General features: G+C 57.1%; 1 protein-coding gene across 1 annotated transcript; it reads left to right on the top strand.

The window, feature by feature from the left end:
- The first annotated feature begins 12,491 nt into the window (after nucleotides 1–12,491).
- Nucleotides 12,492–13,161, top strand: LOC100441505 (uncharacterized). Its single transcript, XM_024244784.2, is given in 2 exon segments — nucleotides 12,492–12,747; nucleotides 12,750–13,161. Coding segments are annotated over 2 exon segments (606 nt in total). The 3' UTR covers nucleotides 13,100–13,161.
- The last annotated feature ends 4,244 nt before the right edge of the window (nucleotides 13,162–17,405 follow it).

Here is a 17,405-nt window from a genome sequence, read left to right on the forward strand (position 1 = left end):
ACTGTCCCTGCTGCGCGGGCCGGGGGCTTCGGGCCTGGGAGGGCGGCGCCCGGTGTCCCAGACGCGGCCGGTCTGCCAGCCACCCCGGCCAGGTGGCTTATCAGGATTTCGGCCCCGCGGGGCCCGGCGGGCCGGCCGGCGAGACCCCTGACCTCCGCCCCAGGGCCGTGGAGCGCTGAGACGCTTTCGGGGTCGGATCGGCCCTCCACCCCTGGTCACGCAGTGGGAGAGACTCAAGCCCTGGCAGGGCGGGGAGCGGGAAGCCCGGGACCCCGAAGTTGGACAGTCGGCCGGGTGCTCCAGGGGAGGCAGCTTCCAGCGAGGCCTGCGGGCGCAGGGACGCAATGGTGTGTTTGGGGAGGGGGCAGGGCTCGGGCTGTGCTCGCCTGAGGCGGAGGGACATTCCCCACGGGCCGGGGGTGCCCAAGCTGGCCTGGGTGCTGGGCCGAGGCGAGAGGGCCACGCCGCTGCAACCTGAGTGACCTTCAGCTGGGACCTCCTGCCCCTCACTTCCCCAGTGGAGGCTGGAACCTGCCTCAAACCAGCACTCCTGGGCGCAATTGCTACCATGGGGGAGCCGGCCCGGCGTCCCTGTGCAGGTCTTGGCACAGGGCAGGTGTCTAGAGAGGCAGCCAGGACCTACCTGTAGGTGACCCCAGGGCGGCTCCATACCTCTCTCCGCTGCCTTGGGGGTTGTCTCCTTGTCCTCACACTCCACGCTGTCCCCCGACTCTTCTCATTCACTCCGTTGGCCCCCACAATTGGAGGCCAGGCTTTCTCTGTGTGTTCACACACCAGAAAGCTGGGTAAGAAGATCATTTCCTTAAAAGTGATATTTAACCCGGCAGGGTGGCTCACGCCTGTAATCCCAGCACTTTCGGAGGATGAGGCAGGCGCATCGCTTGAGCCCAGGAGTTCAAGACTAGCCTCGGTGATATAGTGAGACCCTGTCTACAAAAAATAATTTTTTTTTTTAATTAGCCGGGCATGGTGGCCTGCACCTGTGGTCTCAGCTACTTGAGAAGCTGAGGTGAGAAGATTGCTTGAGCCCAGAAGGTTGGGGCTGCAGGGAGCCGTGCTTGAGCCACTGCACTCCATCCTGGGTGACAGGGACACACCCTTTTTTTGATACAGACCCTGTCTCAAAAAAAAACACGGCCAGGCTCGGTGGCTCACGCCTGTAATCCCAGCACTTTGGGAGTCCGAGGCAGGTGGATCACGAGGTCAGGAGATCGAGACCATCCTGGCTAACGGTGAAACCCCGTCTCTACTAAAAATGCAAAAAATTAGCTGGGCGTGGTGGCGGGCGCCTGTAGTCCCAGCTACAGAGGCTGAGGCAGGAGAATGGCGTGAACCTGGGAGGCGGAGCTTGCAGTGAGCCGAGATTGCGCCACTGCACTCCAGCCTGGGCTGCAGAGCAAGACTCCGTCTCAAAAAAAAAAAAAAAAAAAGAATATTTAGTCCAGACGCAGGGGCTCACACCTGTAATCCCACCACTTTGAGAGGCTGAAGCGGGTGGATTATTTAAGATCAGGGAGTTGGAGACCAGCCTGGCCAATATGGTGAAACCCCCTCTCTACTAAATATACAAAAATTAGCCGAGTATGGCGGCACATGCCTGTAATCCCAGCTACTCAGGAGGATGAGGCAGGAGAATCGCTTGAACCTGGGAGGTGGAGGTTGCAGTGAGCTGAGACTGCACCACTGCACTCCAGCCTGGGCAATGGAGTGAGACCCTGTCTCAAAAAAAAAAAAAAAAAATAGAAAAGGGACTTCTTTATTTTCCTGGAGATAGTTTCGTTGGCCCACATTTTGGACAAAACACAGCTAGTGTTGCACTTGACGTTGTCACTTCCTTCCATCTGGATTTGAATTCCATACAACTCAGTCAAATTGTAACTCACAGAAGGTGGTTGCATCCAGGCCTGCTGGGAAGTGTCTCCAATCAAGCAGAGAATTCCTCTGGCTCCTCTGGTGGACCAGGGGCTCTGTGCAGGGCCCCTAGCATGGGCAGTGCCCACCCAGAGCCTCTGCTTCCCTCTGTGCCTCTGGCTTTGCAGGGTCCTAGCCAGGGACCAACACTTTGTCCAGACTGTGGACCCCTGGGAAGTAGCCATAGGTGTGCAGTAGAGTGAAGGTGCGGGGACAGGTGAGAGCCTCCAGCTGGTCTCTGAAGCTACCTCCACCTTTGTGGACTCTTGAGACTTCCTTCCCCCAAGATGTCAGAGCTTCCAGAGGAAGGCACCCACCCCACCCCACCAAGGGTCAGAGCAGCCACGCCTAGAGGGAGCCAGCAGGGTCCTCTTTTCTCCCTGAGCTTGGCAGGGAAGGGGGTAGGGGAGGTGTCTCCCGCCTGCTGGCCTTCCACCCTCCAGCCCCGCCCAGCAGCTGCTCAGGCCAGTCGCCCACTCAGGCCACCATACTGGCAGGCAGCGGGTTAAGGCTACAGGCACAGCCACAGCGCAGAGTAGGGTGGGATGGACGTGGTGCCTGCCCAGAGAAGCCCTGGCATGCGGGCAAAGGCAGGGACCTCCCAGCTTTCTCCCTGGCCCCTGCCACGGTGACAGGCTTGGTCAGCTAGTCATGAGTTTGTCCCCTTGTTCGATGAGCTCCTACCACTGTAGACACTGGGATCGGGGTAAGGAGACCAGGTTGTGCCCTGTGTGGTTCCATTCTGGTATGAGAGACAACAGTCAATCAACAAACCTGCTAGTACAGGAGCGAGATCCTTCAGATCCCCAAAAGGCGCGGAGTGGCTGGGGCTGGCTTTAGGCAGGGAAGGCCTCCTGGGAGGCTGGCCTTGGAGTTGAGACCCCCACCTTAAGGAGCCAGCATTGTGGAGATAAGTTGGATGGCGCTCCAGGACCAGAGAGAGGAAGACACTGGCAAAGGAAGGGGTACCCCAAGCTTTGGGGGAACTCGGAAACCTTGGTGGAGAAATGCATCGCAGACCAGCTCTGCTCCACCCTGCCTTGCCCTGCCCTGCTGCCACCCACTCTCTCCTCCTCAGGAAGCAGAAGGAAGGCCTTGTAGCAACCAGGCACAGACTGCCATTGGCAAAAACATGCTCAGTTACTGGGAAAGAAACCTTCAAATGTGAAAATAAAAATTGCTCAAGTAACATCAGCTTCGTATAATTTTGTTTTGTTTTTGTTTTTGTTTGAGATGAAGTTTCGCTCTTGTTGCCCAGGTTGGAGTGCAATGTTGCGATCTCGGCTCACTGCAACGTCCATCTCCCAGGTTCAAGCGATTCTCCTGCCTCAGCCTCCCGCGTAACTGGGATTACAGGCGCCTGCCACCATGCCCAGCTAATATTTTGTATTTTTAGTAGAGACAGGGTTTCACTATGTTGGCCAGGCTGGTCTCGAACTCCTGACCTCAGGTGGTCCACCTGCCTCGGCCTCCCAAAGTGCTGGGATTATAGGCTATGCCACCGCGCCTGGCCAGTAGAAATTTTAGAAAGACCTTTGTCTTACTTTGGATTCCCCCAAACATAGGCCCTGAGACAAAGATTTTTATTTTACTTTATTTTATTATTTTATTTTTGAGACAGAGTCTCACTTTGTCATCCAGGCTAGAGTGCAATGGCACAATCTCAGCTCACTGCAGCCTCAGCCTCCTGCATTCAAGTGATTCTCCTGTCTCAGCCTCCGAGTAGCTGGGATTACAGACATGCGCCATCACACCAGGCTAATTTTTGTATTTTTAGTAGAGACAGGGTTTCACCATGTTGGCCAGGCTGGTCTCAAACTCCTGACCTCAGGTGATCCGCCCGCCTTGGCCTTCCAAAGTGCTGAGATTACAGGCGTGAGCCACTGTGCCTGGCCTTTTATTTAATTTTTTATTTATAGAGATGAGATCTCACTATGTTGCCCAGGTTGGTCTCAAACTCCTGAACTCAAGCGCTCCTCCCCTCGGCCTGCCAAAGTGCTGGGATTACAGGTGTGAGCTACCGCGCCCAGCCAAGACAAAGATTTGAGTTCGAGTGCTTTGCTTGGGAGGCAATCCAAGGAAGCACAGGAAAGGGTCAGAGCAAGTGAGCGGGGGAGGGGAAGCCGGGCCCTAAGGAGGGATCTGCAAAGCCTCTTACCGCTGGGCACCTGGAGCTGAATCCTCAGGGTAGAACCCAGGGCTCAGAGCCATCCCAGGGGCTGCCCTGGTGCAAGGGAGTGAGGGACCAGCACTGGAGTGGGGAGGGTTGATCCAATCAGGAAATGAGTTAAAGGTAGCAAGAGTCAGGTTTCTCGATGTTAAAATACAGAAAGGGAGGAAGGAAGCATGTGGTGTTGGATTGGAATTATTGATACCTGCATGATCTCATAAATGTCCATATTTATAAAGAAAACTGTTGATGTAAATGTGTTTTGTATAAACTCAGCCCTCACTCTGCCCACCAAGACGAGGGACACCTCAGCAGTAGTGAGCGCACCAGGAAGCCCAGTCTTGGCTCCCAATTTTCATTCACTGAAGGGAACCAAAGTGTTTTTGTTTGTGTTTTTGAGACGGAGTCTCGCTCTGTCGCCCAGGCTGGAGTGCAGTGGCACGATCTCGGCTCGCTGCAACCTCCGCCTCCCGGGTTCAAGCGATTCTCCTGCCTTAGCCTCCTGAGTAGCTGTGACTACAGGCACCCGCCACCACACCGGCTAATTTTTTGTATTTTTAGTAGAGACGGGGTTTCACCGTGTTAGCCAGGATGGTCTCGATCTCCTGACCTTGTGATCTGCCCGCCTCGGCCTCCCAAAGTGCTGGGATTACAGGCATGAGCCACTGCGCCCGACCAGGAACCGGAGTTATTTAAAGAGATGGCTGACCCAGGCTGGGCGCAGTGGCTCACACCTGTAATCCCAGCACTTTGGGAGGCTGTGGCGGGCGAATCACCTGAGGTTGGGAGTTCGAGATGAGCCTGACCAACATGGTGAAACCCTGTCTCTACCAAAAATACAAAATTAGCCGGGTGTGGTGGTACATGCCTGTAATCCCAGCTACTCAGGAAGCTGAGGCAGGAGAATCACTTGAACCTGGGAGGCAGAGGTTGCGGTGAGCCGAGATCACGCCATGCACTCTAGCCTGGGCAACAAGAGGGAAAACTCCACCAAAACAAAACAAAACAAAAAAAAAGAGATGGCTGACCCCAGGGCTGGGAACGGAGAGAGAGTAACGACAAGACATAAGGCACACCGGGTCACATGGAGGGGGCACTGAGCGACAGCCCCTGTTTGCCAAATCAGACAGAATAATGATATTACTAGATGGTAATGATAGTAACGAGTTACAATTATCAAATAAAATAGGAAACCATGAGTCTATACATATTTTAATATTTAGTAAAATATATTAATGAATTGAAAATTTAAAAAGAGCTATTTGCATATTTGAAAGTATCAGCTGGGCATGGCGGCTCATGCCTGTAATCCCAGCACTTCTGGGGAGGCCGAGGTGGAACAGCTGCTTGAGCCCAGGAGTTCGTGACCAGCCTAGGCAACATAGAGATCCCATTTCTACAAAAAATTCAAAAATCAGCTAAGTATGGTGGTGCAGGCCTGTAGTCCCAACTACTTGAGAGACTGAGACAGGAGGGTCACTTGAGCCCAGGAGGTCAAGGCTGTAGTGAGCTATCATGTTGACACTACACGCCAGCCTGGGCAACAGAGCAAGACCCTGTCTCAAAAATAAAACAAACAACAACAATTAACAAAAAGTAGCTATGCATGATGGCATGCACCTGTGGTCCCAGCAACTCAGGAAGCTGAGGAAGGAGGATTGCTTGAGCCAAGGAGTCCGAGGCTGCAGTGAGCTGGGATAGCATCAGTGCACTTCAGTCAGGACAACAGAGTGAGACCCTGTCTCTAAAAAAGAGAGGGGGAGACAGGGAGGAACGAGGGAGGGAGGGAGGGAGGAATCTCCCCCACAAAATGCTAATTTGTCACAAAGGGAAAAAGAATGTCAGTTCCAGCGGAGACACAGACCCCACCTTAACCGAGCGATCGCAGTGGGCTCCACTGATACTGGACCCATCAGAATCCCGCCCCACCTGACAGGGTGGGGTGAGCAGACCACAGTGTCACATCTGCTCCTTTCCTGCCAAAGATGCACAACCCGTGTCTCTCTGTGATGACATCTCAGACAAAGCCACACAGGGAACCGTCTCCAAAAGGCCTGGCCTGGAAGCTTCAAAGAACAGTCAGAGAAAGGCCCAGGAATGTTCCGGACCGAAGGAGACAGAAGACATGATGGCAACTCAGTGCAATGTGTGGTCCCAGGCTGATCTCTTTACTGCAAGGGATATTACTGGGCCAACCAGAAAGCCCAGAGTGGGGTCTGACTCCACGTGATTTCCCGCCTTGGACAGCCGTGTTGGGGCGTGTAGGAGAATGTCCTTGTTTTGGGGTGTGGCAGAGCACCATGCGGCAACAAACCCTCAAATGCTTCAGGGGAAAAAAGTTCCTGTACTATTCTTGCAACTTTTCTATAAGCTTGAGATTGTGTCAAAATACAAATTTTATTTTTAACAATGTTAGGAGGAGGAGGTACACATTCTCCATTTGGCCCTGCTAAGCTTGAGCTGTTGGGCAGGCTGCAACCTGAGGCTTCTGACTGCAGGCCTGCAGTGGGGCACTGTGAGGGTGGGGCGGGGGAGCCGCAGGACACCCGCAGGACACCAGAGCGTCTGCTACAACTCCAGCCAAGATGGCGCAGGGTCCCCTTCCTAGTCCAAGCACAAACACGTGCTGGGTAAAATAGATTTGCTTTTTTTGGGTTTTTTTGTTGTTTTTTTTTTTGAGACGGAGTGTTGCTCTGTCACCCAGGCTGGAGTGCAGTGGCGTGATCTCGGCTCACTACAACCTCCACCTCCTGAGTTCAAGGATGCAACTGACTAGATCAAACATTGTGTGGAGGGCTTGTTGGAAGAAGAAAGCAAGGCCAATACTAACTCCAGGAAAAACAAAGAGAAAACCTAAGCAGAGTTCACTACTTGACTCAGCAGAGAGTTATAGTACATAATTATAATAGCGCCATCAACTTAAACAAAAATGAGGAAATTGCTCATTTGGGAAGCCAGAAGAAGAGATGGTAGGGTGGGGCAGACAGCATTGGATAAGAGCAAAACCCTCATTCTCCAGTAACATCTCACCATGTATAAAGCTGCTAAACCAAGAAGGAGCCGCAAGAGCACACAATTTAGAAGTATGGAGAGAGCTAAGACAAAAAAAAAAATGGGTGAAAGCTTTGAAAGAGGCTGATGCTAGGGCCGTAATGGAGGAGCAAAGGAGGGCTAGGGCTTGGTGAGTTCTACAAATACAACAGTTTCTACAGATTCTACAGTTTCAATATTTAAACTGTACTAACTTTGAGGGTTCTTTTCATTTCTTTTTATCTATATATCTGTATTTCTTTGGTAACTATTAAAATAAAGAAACACACTAGAATTCCAAACTAAAAATAACAGGCTGAGGGCAGTGGCTCACACCTGTAATCCCAGCACTTTGGTAGGCTGAGGTGAGCGGATCACCTGAGGGCAGGAGTTTGAGACCAGCCTGGTGAAACCCCGTCTCTACTAAAAATACAAACATTAGCCAGGTATGGTGGCATGTGCCTACAGTCCCAGCTACTCAGGAGGCTGAGGCAGGAGAATCACTTGTACCCAGGAAGCAGAGGTTGCAGTGAGCTGAGATCGCGCCACTGCACTTCAGCCTGGGTGACAGAGCGAGACTCCATCTCAAAAAAATAAATAAAAATAAATAACAAAGAAAAATACACATTCCCATCAAAAATTACCATTATCTGGGACATTGCAAAATACTTTGGACACATCATCAATTAAAGAAGGAATCAAAATGGAAACCACAAAATGTTTTAAATTGAATGATAATGAAAACACCGTCTGAAAATTCCTGGATGTAGCTTACATGGTACATAGACTGTTACAGCCTTCAGATCATATATCAAAAAACAAGAAAGTGACTTTTGCCAAGTGAAGAATCTACAGATGTCTTAAAGTTTCTCTTTTGTGCTGACCTGCAATTTCTAGTTTTCTTTGTTTCTTTTTTTTTTTTTTTTTTTTTTAAGACAGAATCTCTCTCCATCGCCCAGGCTGGAGTACAGTGGCACGATCTCGGCTCACTGCAATCTCCGCCTCCCAGGTTCACGCAATTCTCCTGCCTCAGCCTTCTGAGTAGCTGGGACTACAGGCGCCCGCCACCACGCCCGGCTAATTTTGTATATTTTTAGTAGAGACGGGGTTTCACCAAGTTGGCCAGGCTGGTCTTGAACTCCTGACCTCATGATCTGCCCACCTCGGCCTTCCAAAGTGCTGGGATTACAGGTGTAAGCCACCGTACCTGGCTCTTTTTTTTTTTTTTTTTTTGAGACGGAATCTCTCTCTGTCGCCCAGGCTGGAGTGCAGCGGCGCGATTTTGGCTCACTGCAACCTCCGCCTCCGGGGTTCAAGCAATTCTTGTGCCTAAGCCTCCGTAGTAGCTGGGATTACAGGCACATGCCACCATGCCCAGCTAATTTTTGTATTTTTAGCAGAGACAGGGTTTCACCATGTTGGCCAGGCTGGTCTTGAACTCCTGTTCTCAGGTGATCTGCCTGCCTCGGCCTTGCAAAGTGCTGGGATCACAGGCATGAGCCACCACGCCTGGTCGGCAGTTTCTGGCTTTCTTTTTATTTTTTATTTATTTATTTATTTATTTATTTATTTTGAGACAGAGTCTTGTTCTATTGCCCAGGCTGAAGTGCAGTGCTGCAATCTCAGCTCACTGCATCCTCGGTCCCCTGGGTTCAAGCTATTCTCCTGCCTCAGCCTCCTGAGTAGTTGGGACGACAGGCGCCCACCACCACACCTGGCTAATTTTTTGTATGTTTAGTAGAGACGGGGTTTCACTGTGTTAGCCAGGATGGTCTCGATCTCCTGATCTCGTGATCCGCCTGCCTTGGCCTCCCAAAGTGCTGAGATTACAGGCGTTAGTCACTGCACCCGGCCCATTTTCTGGCTTTCTAAGGAAGCTGCCTTCAGTTTTGTTTGCGTTTCCCGTTGTTTCTCTCAGAGCCATTCTGCCCAGGAGAGCCCTCGCCTGCCATGGGGTCTTCTGTGAAATCAGTTGCCTGACCTGTACTGGGCCCAGGTGTCCTTGGGTGTGTGTCAGCCTCCCGGTGGTGGTCCCAGAGCCAAGGCCTGCCTCTTGGAGTCACCTGAGGTGATGCATGGGAAGTGCTGAGCAGGGCACCTGCCCCTGGGGGGCCATGGATGGTCCTGCCATTGTGGCCATTAGGAACCAGAGGGTGAGAGCAGGTGGCCGGCTGACCACCCCACTCAGAGCCACAGCCCAGCTCCTGCCCACTCCCCACAGGGATGAAGCCAGGTAGGGCAGCAATGAGGCTGCCCAGCCTTGGACAGCCTGGGCCAGGCATTGGACCATCCCGGGAGCCAGGTGTCCACCCAACCCCACCTTGGGCTCACACCCAGAGTGTGACAGGGCCTGGCCCAGGTCCCAGGCTAGGGGGACAAGGCTGGCTCTCTCAGGCTCCTTTTCCTGCAGGAGACCCCTGGCAGCCCATGCCCAGTGCCACAGGGACCTTGGAGGCTGAGGGCGCAGCAGCAGGACGATGGGCCTGAGGAGGGAGGGGCACAGAGGCCTCGACACCCTCAGCAGCCCGTGGCCTGGCTCTGAGGACGCATCCACAGCCTGTGGACAGCCAGGGGGACACTGGTGAGGCCCAGCCTGGGGGGCCGTGTGCTGAACTGAAGACCCAGTGTGGGCACCCAGCCCTGCCACCCTCACCCACTGGATCCTGTCCTGAGGGCATCCTGTGCCGCCCTGGATTGTGCACTGTGCTGGTCATAGCTGCCCAGGGCTGCAGCCACACCACGCCACGCCACACCAGTCATTCGCCGCCACCTCCCTGCGTGCCCTCAGCACTTCACTGAGCCTGGGACCCCCCAGGCCAGAGCTCACTCTTGACTTAGCTGAAGCGGTTATGTGTCAAACAGTGGGGACAGAGCGAAAGCCAGGGACCCAGCCACGGCCTGGGCATCACCAGCATCCTCCGAGGCCCTGGCTGCTGTCCTTTACCTGACACACAACACTGAGCACCACGAGGTCGGCACAGGGGACGCACCTGGGAGCAGAAGGGTGTTGTCCTTGCCCACACAAAGCTTTCAGCCAGCACTTCTCGAAGTGGGGGACCATCCCCGCAGTGCTTTCCAGGGGCCCGAGCTGTGGCACTGTTGGTTGCAATGGCAGAACCTCATGAGTCATCATAGGCACTGTGGGACCCTGGTGCCAGGGCTCGTTTCCCTCGACGTGCTGAGCCAGGTGGCATTACTGCCATGTGCAGACCAGAGTGTGCTGAGGCTCAGGGCAGCCTGGGACCTACTGGAGCACGCGGCTGGTTGGGGTGGGAGGTCAGGTGAGGGCAGGGCGTGTGTGAGGGCCAGACCTCAGGGGCCCAGTGGTCCCAAGGGCAGCGAGGGGCTCCTTCACGCAGGTCCTACCCCTCAGTCACCCACGGCACCTGCCCGCAGCCACCTTCCCGCTACTCAGAGGGGCTGCAGCCTCCAGGCTCAGGCCAAGCCATCCCAGGGGCCCAGCCCCTCACCTCCTGCTCTCTGCCTCTGCATGGACGCCCCTTGCCCCCATCCTCACCCCTCCCCATCAGCAGCAGGATACAGCCCCACCCGCTGTCTAGGCCCACGGCCCCTCGGCCACCCTTCCTGAGAGCAGAGTCTGCCCCACACTGGGCTCCCAGCACCACCCTTGGCCCCCTCAGGGAGCCCCCACCTGCTCCATTCTCCTGCTTAAGGGTTTGAGGGCAAAGTCTGAGACCCTGCCAGGGACCCCTACCAGTGTTCTGCCCTCCTCAGGCCCGAGGGCTGGCCTCCCCGTCCCAGAATCCTCCTCCTCCTAGTGGGACTCCCGGTCACCCCCTCCTTGCAGGGGCTGGCTGCCTTCCTAGCAACGGGCCGTGAGCTGACCAATGGCTGGCCTGGACCCGGTGTGGTGCAGCTGTGCCAGGCCCTGCCACTGGCGGGACACGGGTCCCCAGGCCAGGTGCCCCTTGGCACTGTGTTTGGAGGGATGGCTCCCTCTTGGCTGGGGGCACTGCCCTGAGGACCCATGCTGTCACCCAGGCCCCAAGCGCTGCCCAGAGGCCCTTGCCACAGGCTCCCTGAAGCCCTTGCCCCTCTCGGCTCCCGGGGTCCCATTCCCGGAGTGAAACTGGGCTGGGCCAGCCACAATGTGGGGGCCTGTGCAGCAGGCAAAGGGGAAGCACGGGGTGGGGCCAGGACTCCAAAAGGGAAGGGAGGAAGGGCAGGGGCGGCCGCGGGCACTGGGTCCAGCCCTGCCTCAGGGCCATCCTCAGCGCAGCATCCGCCCTAGTCTGTGTTTGGGGGTAGAAGGGCAGCTGGCACTGGGGGAGACGGCACTGCCTCTACCCATCCACCCCTCCAAGGCCCCCAGAGCTGCTCCCGGGGGTCTTGGGTGACTTAGGCCCCTTCCTCTGACATCACGGGCCTGCTGGTGCCTGCTGGTGGGGGAGTGGGGTGGGCCTGAGCCCACATCCTGCTTGGCCAGGCACCCACAGGCCAAGTGACCAACACGGCCACCCCAGGCCTCGCTATACACTGCACCACCCCGGCCTTCGCTCCCTCCCAGGCCCTGCCCATCCCCTGCCAGTGTGGGAGCCCCAGGTTGCAAAGGCCTGGGCCCCCTCTCTCCTCAAGGCAGGGCCCGGCCGGCTCCTCGTAAGCCTGAGCCGCACTTGGCTTCCCGAGCAGGCCCCTCCCGCCCCTGCCGTCATTTCTGGCAGGCCCTCTGCGTGAGCTCACGCGTTACATAAGGCATGCGAGCTATGTCTTGGGGGAATGAGAAACCCCTACACAGGGCTCTATGTCCCCTCGCCCTCTCCAGTCAAGGCCACCACAAGCCAAGGGAGGTCTGGGCGTGAGAGGTGAGACCCCGTGCTCCCCCTGCCCTGGGTGGAGGAAGGGGGTGCCCTGCCACCCTGAGAACAATGGTGTATGCAGAAGAGAAGGGACTGAAACTCTTTGAAGATGTTCCAGGATTTAGCACCCAGGGAGCGGCGGAGACTCAGCCCCACCAGGCTCCGGCACGGAGGGAGAAAAGGGTTCCCCAGGCTGCTCAGGAGAACATTTGTTGCTGTAGTGGGCAGTCGCCTCCCAACCAGGGACAGTCCCCCCCAACCCAGGGACAGTCACCCCCCTGCCCGGGAGATAGTCACCCCCCTGCTCGGGGACAGTCACCCCCCTGCTCGGGGACAGTCACCCTCCCGCCCGGGGATAGTCACCCCCCTGCTCGGGGACAGTCACCCTCCTGGAATGGGGCTTCCTTTCTCGGGGCTGGGAATCACCCTGGATCCCTCGCCACTCGGGGTGCTCTTGGGCCATCTGAGGGCTCCTGGGTCATTCTTGGGCCTTCTCAGGGTTCCTGGGTCATTCTTGGGCCATCTGAGGGTTCCTGAGCCCAATGACACTTCTGCCTAGGCTCGCGCTGTGGGAGGAAGAAGCCAGGCAAGGTCCCCTCCGTGCCCCGGTGCAGCCTGGCCTGGGAGAGAGGAGCCCCCAGCGACACGGAGAGCGAAGACAGGGCAGAGTTTCTTAGAGGTGGCACCGGGCCAGGGAGCCCCTCGCGGCTACAGGGGTTCTCCACGGACTCGGCCATCTGGGGAGAGCAGCCCAGAGCCCTCGGGCCTCCTGCCATTTTCTGTAGCCTGGGACTTGGGGGTGTGTACTGGCGTTTCTGGGGACCAAGCCCAGAAGGAGCAGGATGGCCACCTCCTGGCTTGGAGGAAAATCCTGCTTCCTGGCAAGAAAACCACCCCTAGAGGAATAGGACTGGGGTGCAGGACACTTTCTCAGGCAACCGCCCCTTTCCTTCTCCAAAACCTGGGCAGGAAAAGAGCATTCAGGCCAGGCAGCGAAAACCCCAGCTCTGGTCCCTCCCGCCCCAGCAGAGGCCGCCTGGAGGCACGGAGTTCCGGCCTGGATAAGGCCTGGGAAGCCCAGCGACTCACAGGCCACGGCCGCTTCCCCTCTCCGAGGAAGGAAAAGTCCCTGCAGAGCGGCCTCCGCTAAGGCTCCGGTGCCCGAGCAAAGGAAGGGAGCTTGCTTGCAGACGCCTCCTGCTGGGAGCCTGCCACACCCGCCACACCCTGCGCGGGGACAAAGCTCTCCGTAGCTGTGGCAGGGATACACCGCGTGCGGGTGGCTGCAAGCCAGCAGCCCCGAGCGGCCCCTCCCGCTAGACTCCCAGCCTGGGCCCTCTGTCCTCCAGGCAACGAGAACATGTATGCCTCGCTTTTCAGAGACTCGGGTTCTTGGAACTTACACCCTCTTGGGTTTGCTATTTTTACCCACCCTGAGCCTTCCGGTCTCCATGGCGACGCCTCCAAACAGCAGATTCCAGGCGGCAATGACGTCATCTCTCCCTTTCCTGCCGCCCAGGCCTTGGAGGCACTGCTGCCTGGGGCCGGGGGTGGGGGGCGCGGTGCTGCAGGGTTTCCCTGGCCCCCGCCCATACCCACCTGGTGCTCCCCCAAGCAGAGACCCAAGGCCTGTGGGCCACGGCTGGGCCTCTCCTGACTCCAGCTTGCCCTTCTGTCCTTGGGGGCAGCGTCCTTCCTTCTCTCGGCCCCTTGGAGCTGCTCTGCGGGAGCCCCACAGCAGCCCAGCAGATTGAACGCAAAAGACTGCCACCCTCCTGCTCCGGATCCTGGGAGGAGGCTACAGGCTGGCGCTGCGACAGCAACCTGCCTGGCCTGGGAAGCCCCTGCAGCCCCTACATCAGAAGCTTGCTCTTGGCGCAGTGGCTCATGCCTGTAATCCCAGCACTTTGGGAGGCCGAGGCGGGCGGATCATGAGGTCAGGAGATCGAGACCAACCTGGCTAACACGGTGAAACCCTGTAGCTACTAAAAATACAAAAAAACAAATTAGCTGGGTGTGGTGGCAGGCGCCTGTAGTCCCAGCTACTTGGGAGGCTGAGGCAGGAGAATGGTGTGAAACCAGGAGGCGGAGCTTGCAGTGAGCCGAGATCACACTACTGCACTCCAGCCTGGACAACAAAGCAAGACTCCATCTCAAAAAAAAAAAAAAAAAAAAGGCAGCTTGCTCTCAGCCAGGCACGGTGGCTCATGCCTGTAATCCCTGCACTTTGGGAGGCCGAGGCAGGTGGATCACGAGGTCAGGAGATCGAGACCATCCTGGCTAACACAGTGAAACCCCATCTCTACTAAAAATACAACAAAAATTAGCCGGGCGTGGTGGCGGGTGCCTGTAGTCCCAGCTACTGGGGATGCTGAGGCAGGAGAATGGCGTGAACCTGGGAGGCGGAACTTGTAGTGAGCCCAGATCATGCCACTGCACTTCAGCCTGGGCGACAGAGCAAGACTCTGTCTCAAAAAAAAAAAAAAGAAAAGAAAAAAGAAAAAAGAATATATATATATATATATATATATATATATATATATATATATATAAAATAAGCCAGGCGTGGTGGCAGGTACCTGTAATCCCAGCTACTTGGGAGGCTGAGGCAGGAGAATCGCTTGAACCTGAGAGGCGGAGGTTGCAGTGAGCCAAGATGGGGCCACTGCACTCCAACCAGGGCAACAAGAGTGAAACTCTGTCTCAAAAAAAAGAAAGAAAAAGAAAAGAAAAGAAACTTGCTCCCAAGAGAAGCAGTGGCATGGCGGTAGGGGCCCAAGGAGCCCACAGACGGCCAGAGCAGGGTATGGTGTACAGCACGGTCTGCTAGGCACCCACTGTGGTGCCCAAGGGCATCCAGCCCCTGAGAGTGAGGCTGTCAGAACACCCTGGCCCCAGGTCGCACAGCTCTAGGGCTCCAGCCCGGGCAAGACAGGCGCTGCAGGGCCCGGCCCCACATCCTGGTCCCAATCAGGCATCTGGATGGGGGGGGCAGTCGCTAAGCCCAGGCCCAGGTCCTCCGCAGCAATCGCCAGCTTGCGTCCCTGTCTGGGACCACACTTTACCCAGCTGCCTCTGCAACGCCAGCCTGCAGTCTGCCCTCAGCCCAAACTGAGGATGGGGACATCTGGGGCTGGATGGCCACTGGTGACCAAGGTTGGGTGGGCAAGGCTACCCATTCCCAGGGTCACCCTCCAGGAGAAGAGCCCCAGCCCTGGTGCATGTGTGTGCTCTGCTGTGCATGCAGATCCACAGAAATGCCACAAGTCTTGGCAGTGCCTTGCAAAAGGAACTAGTGCTGCCTCAAAAGCTTCCCAGCCCCCGGAGGGCAGGAGGAGCCCCGAGGAGCCACACCCACCCAGCCCCCGAGGCCCCCTTACCTGGGGGTTGCTGGGGTCTCATTGCCGAAGCAGGGCCTGTGACTAAATCAGCCCCACCCCCACCTGGCCTCCTCCCCAAGGCAGGCGTGGAGGGTAGGAGGGCAGGGCCTGGGGTGGGGGAGGCAGCAGGCAGGGCTGTGGGCGCTGTAGGGGGCTGGAGCTCTCAGCACAGGCTGGGTGAAGGTCACAGCCGCCCTCTGTCCCGCCAGCACCCGGATGGGAAAAGAGGACCCTCAGCAGGTATCCCACTGGCCGACATCACCACTCCCAGAAAGGATACAGAAAGAAGGTGGTTTCGAGGCTCACATTCCTACCCTCCAGCTTGATTTCAGGTGTGAAGTCCCAACTCGCCTCTGGCTGACACGGGCAGGCACACTCGCAGGTCTGGGCATGAGGCAGGCAGGTGAGCCACCCATCTCCAGGGCCCCCAAAGACCCTGTCACAGACAAGGTGCCTGGAGAGCACAGCCCCAGGGCACTAGGCAGGGCCTTTTCCCCCAGCCCCCCTCAGCCCCCCTCAGGACCCACCCTGAGGCTGCATTCCAGGGTGAGGTGCTGGGAAGAGGCCTCTCAAGAGGGGGCCCAGTGGGACAGAGGCCCCGTGAGCGTTTCAGTGCCCAGGACAGGTTCTGTGCTCCCTGGATGGAATCTGGCTGCAGCAGGGATGTGCGTCCACTGAAGCGCCTCCTCCGACAAGCTCTGTCTGGACAGAAGGCAGGAGGGAGGCTGGAAGGCTGGGAGCCCGAAGGGTCCTGGGGGTGTGAGCAGGGCAGGAGGGAGGCTTCACATGGAGGGTGTGGAGTTCCTGGATGAGTGGCCCATAGTCCTGCACAAAGTGGGGTGGCCTAACGCCACCAGCACCAAGCAGCCCCCCTGAACTTTGTGCGCCTCGGCCTGCTGCCCTCCCCCTGCTGGTTCAGGCTCCAGCTGTCCCCGCTGAGCCCCACGGGAGGCCCCTGGCCTGAGCTCTGGTCAGCCAGATGTGTCCTGCCCGACAGGGTCCGGGTGCAGGCCAGGGGGCTGGGCCCTGAGGGCGCTGTGTGGGTGAGTGTGGAAATAGTTTCTTCTGTGGAGTTGACTACATGCCTCCCTACAGCAAGCACACAGACACACCGGAAAGAGTTCCTGTTCTAGAGAGCTGGCAGCTTCCTTAGGAGAGCATAAAAAATTAAGTCTCCAAATGTCCTGTGTTGGATGGGGGTCCATGTTCTTAAAAGGAATAGACCAGGTTAAGTCGAGAGGTGCTGAGTTGGAGGAGGGCTTCCTATGAGGTCCATCTCAGCAGCCCTAAAATGGGTGTGGGATAAGCTTTCGGGGCAGGGGCCAGCAGCGCAAAGGCCTGGGGGCAGGACGGTGCTTGGGTCCCTGCAGGATGCACGCAGCAGGTGGAGCAATGAGTGGTAAGAGAGGATGCGAGGGGTGGGGTGGCAGAGGGTGGGCAGAGGACACTGTGCCTGTTTGCTGTTGACCTCCAGCTTTGCTCCCCTGGGGGACCTGGCCTGGGGGGCTCTGCTCCTAACCTGGGAGGCTCTTGACAAGCAAGGGTGGAGCAGCTGCTGGGTGCAGTGAGTGGGGTCTGGGCTTTGTGCCTCCCCCAGCTGTGGGGGGGCTCCCTGAGGTGCTTGAGCCCATGACTCTCCATCCCTCCACTTCCCTGCTGGGAAAACTGAGGACCCGATAAGTGGAATCGATTCAAAACAGATGAGGCTATTTTTTTCTGAACACTTTGTTTCCAGTCCCACCCCTAGCCTGGCACAGAGATGGAGTGACCGGCTGAGGGGAGGGCTCTCGCCTGGCCCGGCCCAAACCCCTCTGGGGTCCCTGGCTGGCTCCTCCCAAGCCTGCCCAGGGACCTGCTGCCCACAGGCCTACCTGCTCTGGCCGCGCACGGGGGTTACATAAACAGGCACATTCGTGAATCCAAAAGGCCAGGCAAGAGGCTGCAGGGACCCAGGTATGGGCTCAGGGTGCCGGGGCCACCTGCACCAGCAGCTGCCCCACAGATGCTGCAGGGAGGGGCCTGGTGCTCACCCCCTCCCAGCACCTTCTGCACGCGGGTCCACCTCCAGGCCAGGCG

Source organism: Pongo abelii, chromosome 1, assembly GCF_028885655.2.
Source record: "Pongo abelii isolate AG06213 chromosome 1, NHGRI_mPonAbe1-v2.0_pri, whole genome shotgun sequence".
Taxonomy (NCBI): Eukaryota; Metazoa; Chordata; class Mammalia; order Primates; family Hominidae; genus Pongo; species Pongo abelii.